The sequence below is a fragment of the Protopterus annectens genome, chromosome 3.part1 (assembly GCF_019279795.1).
Source record: "Protopterus annectens isolate FY-2018-M chromosome 3.part1, PAN1.0, whole genome shotgun sequence".
NCBI classification, from domain to species: domain Eukaryota; kingdom Metazoa; phylum Chordata; order Ceratodontiformes; family Protopteridae; genus Protopterus; species Protopterus annectens.
The window spans coordinates 1,318,549,367-1,318,562,361 of NC_056732.1; the positions used below are offsets into that span (position 1 = coordinate 1,318,549,367).

The 12,995-nt window shown below is 41.9% G+C and overlaps 1 protein-coding gene across 1 annotated transcript in view; it reads right to left on the reverse strand.

Annotated features, from left to right (window-relative positions):
- PIEZO2 (piezo type mechanosensitive ion channel component 2) overlaps positions 1-12,995 on the reverse strand; it is a gene marked incomplete in the record, with an annotated part of 2,710,318 nt that overhangs the window by 945,194 nt on the left and 1,752,129 nt on the right. The window contains 1 exon segment of the mRNA XM_044067359.1: positions 11,889-12,128. Coding sequence (XP_043923294.1) covers positions 11,889-12,128 — 240 coding nt within the window.

Consider the following 12,995-nt stretch of genomic DNA (forward strand, 5'->3'; position numbering starts at 1 on the left):
CATGATGATGCGTTGGACTTCTATGAGAAGCACACAGATGATTAAAGGTGGCAGAAAGGAGATATACTTAGGATGCATATGATAGTTAGGGAGCAAGTTAAAAGGGTTAAGTTTTAAAAAGAAAAGAATAAGGTGGTGAAGGATGAAACAAATTGGTAGGTGGTTAAGGCAAAGTTTAAGACTGACATGAGAATGTTATACTTCACTGAGAAGTTTTGAGGCCAAAGAAGAGGTTATACAAGGAAACAGTGAAACATGCAACAGATAAGATCAGAGCAGTAGAGGGGGTCAGAGATTGAGGTACATGCTATTATTTTGTAATAATCTGTAATGTGCATTCACCTCTTTAAATTGATTTTTCTATGTATATTTGTATGCTGCAGTTTGGAGAATGGCTATTACTGTTAATGATAGACATTGTTGATTATATAATTGAATTTATTGTACATGAACACTTAATTTTGATATACCAAAAACTGTTAAAATGATATATTTCAAAAGATGGTAAAGGGTTAATTCTGAGTACATGACCTCCAATAGTAAATTCTGGTCAGTAATAGAGACATATGGCAAGAATAAGTAAAAAGACCTGACCTATGACAATTCCATCTGTCTGCCAAAAAAAGAGAAAGGAAGATGACACGACAAAGGTTTTTGAATACTCCTTTATGGAAATGTGCTGATATTGTCAATATCTCATTGTTTATTGTCCAGTTTAGCTCATAAATAGACTATGCTTAGTTTATAGTACATACTGGTCAGTCTTCCTGTCTGTAATTGAGATTGTGTTCCATCTTGACATCTTTAACAGCTAGTAAGTGGATGATATCTTAATGAAATTATGAGCTCATTTCATATAAATGTAATACAGAATGACTTGTTTTCACTTCAGGGTACAGGTGAAAGAAAGTGAAGTGAAGTTATTTTGAACAGCTATACACATTGATAAACTTCCAGAACAAGAAAGATGAAACAGGAGTGGTTTTCTTCATTTAGTACACCTATAGGTTCATAGGTTCATAGGTTCATACTAGGCTATCTGCCCTGGGGCAATTATAAGCCTAGCCCGATTCTGTATGGCTTACGCCACCCCTTGATTTGAGCATACTGTGCCCTTTTTAAGGTTTAGTTTACTGTGCCTCTGTCTAATAGTGACACAGGAGTAATCCCTGGGATAAACCTACGATCCCCCATCCACTTATCGAGATTCTTCTTGAAGAGATTCAGTGAGGTGCTCTGCCTCACATGAACCGGAATTCTATTCCAGAGCGAAGGGAGCCTCTGGGTTATGAACCTGTCCCTCCAGCAAGTTCTATTTATTTCTGTGCTGAGGTTCAAGTCCCTCGGCGTGTGGCTCTAAGGGATTTAGATTTACTGAGGTGGAGCATGTCCATTAATTCTGGATTTGACATAGCTTTGTATGTCAGGCATAGATCGCCTCGAAGTAGGCAGTATGCAACTGAGTAGAGCTGGAGTTTTTTTAACCAAGCAGCATATGGCATCTGTTTGAGACCCTTGATCCTCTTGGTGAGATACTTTTGGGGTCTTTCTAATTACTGCAGGTGTCGGGTAAGGTACATCCCAAAAGGGGCATTGTATTATATGATGGGCCTGATGAGGGATGAATAAAGGGGCATGATTACCTCTCTTGATCTAGATGTGAAACCCTTCGTGATGAGGTGGGCTATGTAGAAGGTCTTTCTAACCACTTTGGCAATGTTGTTTTCAAAGGAGAGATTGCTATCAACTTGGGTCCCCAGGTCCCTAATAACTTTCTCTGTACTTAATGGGTTTCCACCTATGTGGTAATTTGTGGGCACATTGTTTTTGCCAAAGGGTATGACTATACATTTTTTGTCATTTAGCTTTAAACCATGGCGCTGGCACCAGTTATCTGTCTCTGTGAGACCTTTTTGAAGGATGTTTGTGTCAGCTGGAGAGTTGATTATGGCCCAGTTTGCAGTCGTCTGTGAACTTGGTGAGCCATAGTCCTCCACGTTGCCTGTACCTCAGAAAAGTATATACCGAACAAGAGTGGTCCCAGGACAGAACCCTGTGGGACGCCACTTGTGACGGTTTGAGAGTCTGACATGGCTCTAGCAACTCTCACTCTGTGGGTTCTGTCTTTGAGCCAGTTTGCGACCCATCTTGTGACATAGGGGTTTATATTTAAGCTGGATAGCTTATCTATGCTGCCAGTGGGGTATTGTGTCAAATGCCTTTGCAAGGTCCAGATAGGCTGTGTGGACTACCTTCCCTTCATCTATGGCTTTGGTGACTGTTTCAAAGAAGTCAACCAGGTTCAAAAGGCAGGATCTGCCCTTGACAAAGCCGAACTGGGTAGGATCTAGTGTCTGTAGGTCCCCAATGTCTTTGTTTATGAGCTCCATGATGATCCTCTCCATAGCCTTGCAGACTAAGCTAGTCAGGCTTATGGGGCGATAGTTTCCAAGGTCCGTAGAGGCTCCACCTTTGTGGAGTGTGACCACTGTTGCTGTACGCCATTCTGTGGGCACATAGCCTGTAGTGAGGCTAAGATTGTATAGCTGTTATATTTGAGGGATTAGTTCCTCTTGGAGTTCATGTAGGACGCAACCTGGGATGCCATCTGGTCCCATGGAAGCAGTGTTTTTTGCTTTGGAGAGGGCAGCCTTCACTTGAGCATCTGAGATGTTTGGGAGGCAGCCCTCTGCCGGGATAGATACTTGCTCTTTTGGGGGGGAGGGGGTGGAGAAGTTTGCACTGAACCTGTCTGCCAGGATATTGGCGATGTCAGTGGGTTCAGTGTATTTTTTGTCATTTAGAATCAACTCAGAACAATTCTGGGAGTTGCATCCCAGGTTTCTAACATAACTGAAAAAAGCCTTATGATTGTCTTTGGTGTCCTGTGCAATTTTTCTCTCAAAGCTGGCCTTGGAGGATTTTATGAGGGATCGTAATTTTTTGCTAGTACTGATCAGAGATGCCTTCCCTATTAGGGATTTTGCGCTATCATGTAGTAGCATCCTCCTTCTGTTGTACAGTTTATTTATGGCAGGGGTCCAGCAGACTGGACGCCTGCCTTTGGATGATTGGGTCTTGGTTTTGTTTGGGATAGCATGATCCATGCATTCCTGGAGATGTCCGTAGAATGCATTTATATAGGATTCTGCAGTTTGGGCCGTAGTTTCCACTGGCCCTGGGGCATTGAAGGATTCCACTTTGGTTTTGAGAAGTGAGAAGTTCGCTTTTGAGAAGTTTTTCACTGTGGTTTTCTGGGCTGGGGGTGGGGTCGGGATGTGGACATCCAGTGAAATTAATTTATGGTCTGATCTTACCAATGAGGGATATACTTCTGGTGTTAGTATATTCATATGTATAACAAAACCCCAAGAATGGAGGGCTATACTATGACTTTTTCATTGTATCTTGTGTAATACAGTTGAGTCTCACATTATGTTGTGTTAATTTATTTTAAATTATTTGCTTATTTATATATTTGAATTACTGCAACTAGGACATAAGTGAAAAGGCCTCATGCTATGACAGTCCAGTTTGCTTACCTATAAAATAAAATATTTATTTATTCATTTATTTAACATTTGTTTACTGGGAAAATCTGACTTGGAACAAAGCCAATTTTCAGTGGCGGCCCAGGAAGAAATGCTTTCAGATGCATGTTTTTGTAAATAGAAAATAAAGGCTCATACATCTAAGTTCTGAAATGTCAAGATACCAAAGAAAGCCTATTTCCTGGAGTCACTGTTCAAGTAATAGCAGTTGGCAGAAGTGTGATGTGAAGTGGGAGCAAATACAGGAGAAACGCCTGTAACGGACACATTCTTGAAAAAGAACTAGAAGCAGACACACGCAAGTTGACTGGCATTTGACAAAAACATTTTCCAATAGGCGGTTTGCTGCCTGATAGCAAATATGATACAGTTGGAAATCCACTTGGAAAAGATTTTTCTGCCATCTGCTAACCCTTCTATTATGGACTGTCATAGCATGAGGCCTTTTCACTTATGTCCTGTACACAGACAATCCTCTCCTTCTCCCACAAAACACAAATACATGCGAGAGATGCAACTATACGGCCAAACTGGAGGCTGAGCTCTCTCAACATAGGACTGGCAAGACCAGACAGGAGGAGAAGGTAACCACACACAATACATACCCAGTCACACATGGTACCATCACAACTTCAAATCATACACATACTCACACAAAGACATACTCGGAGGCTCTGATCAAAAATTTACCAAAACAGCAGAGGCCACCAAAGCAGACACCCAAACAACTACCACCTCACGACCCAACACATGCAACACATAGACCACACAGTCAGAGTGTCAAACAGTCACAGCCCTTAAGGCCAAACAAAATGCCAGACACACTTGTCATTGGTGATTCCATAGTCAGACACACTGGCGTCCCGCTCACCAGACTGAGTAAGGAGAAGGTCACAGTAAGCTGCCTGTCGGGCGCTAGAATACGCCACATAACGCAAGCACTCAGGTCTCTCAACAGCAGGTACAAGTACGACTCAGTCATTGTCCACGCTGGTGTCAGCGACCTGAGGCGTACCTCCTTGGACTACATGAAAAGGGACATCGAGGAGCTCTCTGATTATGTAGCCCAGGCAGGTATGACCCTGACCTTGAGCAGTATCCTACCTTCACCTAGAATGATGCCACAATACAGTGATAAGATGATCAGCTTTAATAATTGGCTTAAATTCTGGTGTCATTCAAAGGGGATCCAATGTCTGTCTGCCTGGGATGACATGCTGGACAAGCCACGCTGCTTCATGAGGGCGGCTTGCACCTGTCACCCTGGGCTTCTGGATATTGGCAAAGGCTCTTGCCACCCCATAGTGCCTTTTTAGGCAAGGCTCAAATTCTAAACCTACCACCCTAGAACACCAAAAGGAAAAAACTAAGGGTAATGCTGCTCAATGCCAGAAGTCTCAATCTCAAGATGCACGCACTCGAGGCCCTTCTCAATATGGAGAACATCGATGTCTGTGCTGTGACAGAAACCTGGTTCAAGGCTCCTGAGAGCACCCCAGCACTAACAGGTTTCACCTCATATCATGCGTTCCGGCCCCAAAATCCGGACAACACCAAGAAAGGAGGGTGTCCATATTCATAAAGGACACCCACACCTCAAGGTTGGTGGCAACGCACGATGCATCGGAGAACATCCAGGTGCAATTAACCATAGGCAAGACTGCTCTGCAATTTGTAGCATGTTACAGGCCACCCTCTCAAACTCAGGAACCTCACATGGCCTTCCTGAAAACATTGGAGGGATAAATGTATCTCCAAACACCATCATACTAGGTGACTTCAACTACCCTAATATAGACTGGGAACACTACTCAAGCCCGAACACTCTAACCCAAAGATTCCTGGAGTTCATAAACTCAAATGCCATGGAATAACTAGTCACCATCCCACAAGAGGAGAAAACATACTTGATCTCATCATCACGAACATGGGATCAAAATGTTCAACACCGAAGTATACCCCTCACTGGTGAGATCAGATCATAAACTAATCTCGCTGGAGGTCCTCATCCCACCCCACCTGAAACAAAAAGACCACAGTGAAAAACTTCTCAAAAGCCGATTTCACACTTCTAAAACTAGTGTGGTCTCCTTTAAGGCCCCTGAGCCAGTGGTAAACATTACTCAAACCGCTGAATCACTTACAAATGCCTTCTACCAGCAACTACAGGACTGCATGGATCAGGCAATCCCAAACAAAACTAAGACTCTCTGTACCAAAGGCAAGCATCCAGTCTGGTGGACCCCAGCCATAAACAAGCTCTACAACAAAAGGAGGAAGCTACTACAAGATAGAGCAAAATCCTTGAAAGGTAAGACACCTTTGATCATTATAAGTAAAAACTAAGAGCTCTCATAAAATCATCCAAGGCAAATTTTGAGAGAAAAATCGCCAAGGACTCTAAAGACAATCATAAGGCCTTCTTTAGCTATGTTAGAAACCTAGGAGGAAACTCCCAGATATGCTCAGAATTAGTTCAAAATGATGTGAAAATTACTGAACCTACACACATTGCTAACATACTGGCTGACAGGTTCAGTGCAAACTTCTCCCCTCCCCAAAAGGAGAGATATCTATTCCAGAGGATTGTAGCCCCAAACATCTCCAACGCCCAGGTGAGAACTGCCCTCACTAAGGCAAAAACACAGCATCCATGGGACGGATGGTGTCCCCGGCTGTGTGCTTCATGAACTCAATGAGGAATTAAACCCACAGTTAGGACAGCTGTTTAATCTTAGCCTCACCTCAGGATACTTACCCAAGGAGTGGCGCACGGCGACTGTGGTCCCACTTCATAAGGGCGGTGCCTCCACAGACCCTGGAAATTACCGCCCCATTAGCTTGACAAGCCTTATCTGCAAAGCCATGGAGAGGATCATAATGGAACTCATAAATAAAGACATAGGGAACTTGCAGACTTTGGATCCAACCCAGTTTGGCTTTGTCAAAGGCAGATCCTGCCTCTTAAACTTGGTTGACTTTTTCGAGACAGTCACCAAGGCCATTGATGAGGGAAGGCAGTCCATACAGCCTACCTCGACCTGGCAAAGGCCTTGACACAATACCCCACTCAGGTATCATCGAAAAACTCATCAGCTTGAATGTAAACCCATACATCACAAGATGGGTTGCAAACTGGCTAAGTGACAGAACCCACAGGGTCAGAGTTGCTGGAGCCATGTCAGACTCAAAGCCTGTCACAAGTGGTGTCCCACAGGGCTCAGTCCTGGGTCCACTCTTGTTCGGCATCTACTTTTCTGAAGTACAAGCAAACACAGGAGGGTTATGGCTGACAAAGTTTGCAGATGACTGCAAACTGGGCCATAGTCGAAAACACATCTGACACAGATATCCTCCAGAAGGGCCTCACAGAAGCGGATAACTGGTGCCAGAGCCATGGCCTGAAGTTAAACGCCAAAAATGCATAGTCATACCCTTTGGAAAAACAAGGTTACCCCTAGCTACCATATAGGTGGCAATCCACTGAGCACAGAAAAGTCATCAGGGATCTGGGGACCCAAGTTGACAGTAGCCTTCGTTTGACACTCATGTTGCTAAAGTAGTTAGGAAAACCTTCTATATCGCCCACCTGATCATGAAGGGATTCACATCTAGATCAAGGGAGGTTATCGTCCCCCTGTACTCATCACTCATTAGACCTATGATTGAGTACAATGTCCCGTTCGGAATGTATCTGACCAGACACCTGCTGCAGCTTGAAAGGCCCCAAAAGTTCCTCACCAAAAGGATAAAGGGTCTCAAAAATATGTCTTATGCTGCCCGACTGAAAGAACTCCAGCTCTATTCAGTCTCATACTGCTTGCTCAGAGGTGACCTGTGCCTGACATATAAGGCCATGTCAAACCCAGATTTGATGAATATGCTTCACCTCAAAAATCTAGATCCCTCAGAACCACAAGGGCGGAGACTTAAACCTTGACACGGTTATAAATAGAACGTGCTGGAGGGACAGATTCATCACCCAGAGACTCCCTATGCTGTGGAACAAAATCCCGGTACATGTGAGGCAGAGCACCTCGCTGGCCTTGTTCAAGAGGAATCTTGACCAATGGATGGGAGATCGCAGATATACCCCAGGGATTACTTCAGTGTCACTGCTTGACAGAGGCACAGAAAAATGATAGGCATAGTTTTTATTCAAACTAAAGGGGTGGCGAAAGCCACATAACTATGGGCTAGGCTTATAAATGCCCTTGGGCAGATAGCCTAGTATGAACCTATGAACCTATGAACCTATTATGGAGAGAAGGATACCAACATCTGTTCGCTCTTTCTACAGTCATGGTAGACCATGAGCTGGTAATGTATATCCAGAGTATGAGGAATTAATTCTTCCCTAATTTCTGCTCCCACAAATCAGAGAGCAAGAGAAATGGAGTGGATTAATCATAGTTCTGAAACTACTTTTTTTGGATGACATAGGGGCTGGTCCTGACACACAGTCCTTGTGGAATACCTAATGCAATTCCTGCAATTAAGGGCCTAAAGCAGTAAGATCCTGAAAGAAAATGTGATGCAAACATGAAAACTGTTTTCCAAGAAGCACACTTTAAAGCTGCTAAAGCTAGTGGATTCAAAGAGGATAGCAAAACTTCTCAAACATGAAGTTCAGGTTCTAAGCAGGAGAATGGAGATGCAGAAGTACTTCATGGAACTACTGGAGTAGTCAGTGCTTTACCACCACCCAGCTAATAGTCAGTGTGTTACCACAGCCCAGCTAATCATGATGGGATGGCGGACATAAATCTGGTGCATAATAACAGACACATACACCTTGACTGTTGCATAACAAATGCACAGATTACACATTAACCTAATGTAGGTCAGAGGTTCCTACATACTGACACTGTAAAAGCAAATTACACCTTTCCCCCTAAGTGGAGAACCTCTTCCACTTAAAGGAGTATGTCTGTCAGGTGGAGGACTTCCTGGCAATATCAGTGTCCTCTGATACTCCAAGAGAAAGCCTAGGAAGATCATGAGGTTTATACCAAAAGCCAGATACTAACCTGGATTGAACAGCTATTCCTCAAAATGATGTCAGATTGACTTGTACTGACATACATGGCTCTCAACCTTTTGTACTCAATAATCAGGGGCAAAACCAAACATAGTGAGAGGCCAAAAGCTCAAGGTTAGGGGATTTTTTAAATATTACTATAATTCACTTACAAATTTAATAGAACAACAGTTCTTGTGTCAGCATGCATTTTCTGAACAGTAAGACGTATAAAATTATATGTCCAGTGTTGTCAATAGAGTGTTATTCTCATTAATTTAAGAGAAAATGTTATGATGGACAAGGCAAAAATATCAGGCAAAATAGAAGACTGTTGAGAGTAAGCCAAGACAGTTTTCTTTAACACTAGGAAATCTAAGAACTTGAAAAAATACATTTGCTTGCCATTGGAGAATAATCAGAAAAAAAAAAAAGGTTTAGTCTTTTTTTCCCAGAATTTTACAATTAGGTATGGGAAAGGGGTGAACAGTGGCAAAGCATGCAGGATTCTCCTATGCCATGGGATTCAGGATAGAGCTACCACAACATCTCCATGTAATGCAAAAACACATTATCCCAAGTGGCAAACAGGTCAGTTTTCAACATGATCCACAACTAGAAGATCTGAACTAGACATGGTGATGAATCAACAACTACAGATTAGGAACAAGGAGATTTCCAGACTGTTTAACTTATCCATGAATAGGAGTGTTGAAGGAATGCTGTCCAGGTCTGTGGGCTACTGCCTGACTGGCGCTGTCTTTCTGCACATGAGGGCATGTAAATGTGCTCCCTTCTTGCTCAGGTAACATGATATCCTGGTTCTTGAAATGGATCATGACAGGCTCAGGATGTAACTTTTCCCTCCAGCTCTATTAGAGCCAGGTGGGCTGCATGCAGTTCCATTTGGCTGATATACAGCCCCTTTTCATAAGGAAGGATGGCACTTCCATTGAAATATGGGGTATGTATGGGCTACAGTCATAACAGCATTACTCAGGGGATGCCAACACTGAATCATTAGAAAGGAATCAAAGAGTAAGCCATCACGTTAGAGAAACACACTGAATTTCTTCTCCAGCAAGGCCTCTGTAACCATGACTAGCACCTCAGTGAGTACTCTAAGACCACAGGAAACAACACATGGCAGCACACTTGTTGCAAGCTATGTCTCTCCAAAGTAAATCAGAGGAATTTATATCATCTGGTGCTGATGTGTTAAAATACATACATCGTGTCTAGTAAAAAACTCCAGGCAGCCTACAAAAGTAGAACAATGACATCATGCGAAGTAACCATTTGAAATGTGACATCATGGAAAGTAACCATCTGAAATCTGATGCAGATGTAGGAGACAAGGTTTTGAAGCTGTTGAGGACAACGATATGATGGAATATTTTCATCCCATGATGATCCCAGATGATGAAGTGGTAGGATATCTTGCCCCATTCTGAAGGAGGAACAGCCTTTATTACTCTTTCAGTTGGTAGGGTATGGGTCTATCCTGAGGACAACATAAAGAAAACTTGATGTCTTAGCAATGCCCTTTCTAGATGAAAATCTAACAGCTTTAATGCATGGACTGCAGCCATGTGAAGCACCCAAAAGTCCTTGAAAATTGTCTTTCAAATTGGGAAAATTCAGCAAATTGACCCCTCCCCCTACATACACACTCCATGGACAATAGTGAGGCCAGTAACTGTAAAGGTATCAGTGCTGCTCTCTTGGACAAGGTTAGGGGCACCACCTACAGGAATAAGATAATTTGATACATGATATCCCTGCTAGATAGCCTGCTGCCCTATCCCCCATATCAGCATAGTCCAAAATGCAGAACAGCATGTGGTAGGGCATTCTAGATACCTTAGCCAGTATTTGGAAATGTCCTCCTTGAGCACAGACTCATGGAAGGATGAACATTTTTTCCACAGTCCAATTCTGTATGAAAGACTGCAAGAACATTATATAAATTTTGCATATGACAAGCCCCCACCTATTCCCTCATGTAGAGGGTGGCATCCCTCACCAAACCGCTGTTGCTAACCTTAAGTTCAGGGTTATACAACCTCTGAAAAAATAGAATTAATGGGTTTTACATTGGAATCAGTTATTCTTTTATCTATAAGGCTGTACTAAATTGGAGATAGGAAATAATAATAGTACAGTTTTGTGTGTGTGTGTGTGTGTGTGTGTGTGTGTGTGTGTGTGTGTGTGTGTGTGTGTGTGTGTGTGTGTGTGTGTGTGTGTGTGTGTGTGTGTGTGTGTATATGTATATTGTGTGTGTGTGTGTGTGTGTGTATTTGTGTGTGTGTGTATATTTGTGTGTGTGTGTGTGTGTGAGTATGTATATTTGTGCATGGGTGTGTGTGTGTGTGTGTGTGTGTGTGTGTGTGTGTGTGTGTGTGTTTTTGTGTGTGTGTGGGTATAATTCTGTGTGTGTTTGTGTGTGTGTATGTATATTTGTGTGTGTGTGTGTGTATGTATATTTGTGTGTGTGCGTGCGTGTGCGTGCGTGTGCACATGTGTGTGTGTGTGTGTGTTTGTTTGCATGTATATGTGTGTGTGTGTGTGTGTGTGTGTGTGTGTGTGTGTGTGTGTGTGTGTGCGTGTGTGGTGTGTGTGTGTGTGTGTGTGTGTGTGTGTGTGTGTGTGTGTGTGTGTGTGTGCGCGCGTGCATGTGTGTGCATGTATATTTGTGTGTGTGTGTGTGTGTGTGTGTGTGTGTGTGTGTGTGTGTGTGTGTGTGTGTGTGTGTGTGGTGTGTATGTGTGTGTGTGTATTTGTGTGTGTCGGTGTGAGTGGGTGTGTGTGTATGTATATTTGTGTGTGTGTGTGTTGGGGCTTGGACACAGCCTGTCCCATACAAAATGGAAAACTTAGTACACATCTCTGGCTATTTAAACATTAGGTGACTAATTTGTACTCTGTTTAGATTTTTTAAGTATTATGCTTCAGGTAAAGCATTATGGTATTATTCACTTTCACTAAGATGGCATATAATATTTATCATGGATCTCATTTTTGCTCTTATTTTACTGTTTGCGTCTTTTAAGAATGATGTTAGTTTTCTTTTTCTGCAGCTATTACTTTTTAAGTGCTCCAGTTTCTCCCATGATTCTCTCTGGTAACTTCCCTCAAATGTTCTACCAACAGAATTACTTCAGATTTGTTCCTCATACTGGCAAAGTTCCCCCCGTGGGGTCTATAGCCCATACATTTATACCTGCATCTTTCCGCCAGACAGACCAAAGCACAATGTTATATCATTACTTTGTAACAGTACATGTCTGCAAGTTTACTTAATATGTTTTACAAACCTTTGAGCTTAGTTCTCTAAATGGAACTTCTCTGGTTTCTAACAATCCAGATAGCTGAGGAAGTTCATTGGGCAGTTCAAAACTCCATATGTATTGCAAGGTTAACAGAATGTTTCCATAGATGACCATAAATGGTGATGTTAGCATTGCATACTTTCTTCTGTCGCGGACCATCCAAAGAGTACAGGACCATATGAGTAGTACAAAGGTCAGCCAGCTGTGGTAAGTAATACTCCAAGCCTAGAAACATAAACATAACAAATATGAATGGCTTGCAGTTTTTATTCAGAGTCAACATGCATAGTTGAACATAACTGTGGCAAAGTCTATTTCTACATTAAAGGTCACCTATAACCTCACCCTCACATGCATTATAGGTTCTTAGGTAAGTACTAGACCAGCTGCCCTTGATGGCCATTTTAAGCTTAGCCAATTTCAATCAAAAGTTAGGATCAAACCCTGTACCCTTTTTCTGTAAGGTAAACACTTTAATCATTATGCCAGCCTACCACATCAATAGAAATATTGTTTGTTTTTTCAAGTATTTATTTTTGTTTGTTCATTTTCAAAGAATAATTAACACAATAAACAGAAACACCAATAACTAAAGTATTTACAATGAGTAATAAAATGTAAACACAGGCAATAGAATATCATATTTCATAGCTAATATAATAAATGAAAATAGTTACAAATAACATGGTTAGCCAACATTATAATTATCTAATAACTGCTATAACCTAAACCAGGTTTCATTAAATTTCTTTTTCTCATAAGGTCTTGAAGATGCAATAGCAATTAATTACTCTTTGCCATACTACAGTGGCTAAATTTATAAATTCTTTAAAGCTAGGTGCAAAATCACGTTTCTAGTTTAATATAATACGTTTTCTTGTTATTGAAAGAAAGGTCCACAATAATGGATAATCCTTATATTAATACAGACCAGAGAGGAGCATTGCGTAATATCAGTGAATCAGAAATAATACATTTAACAGACCACAAAGCTTGGAGAAAGATTTGAAATTCCTGGAATGCTGTTTTAAAGCTTATAAATCGAATTTTTACATATTTGCACTCTCACAAGACACTGAAAACACAACTACA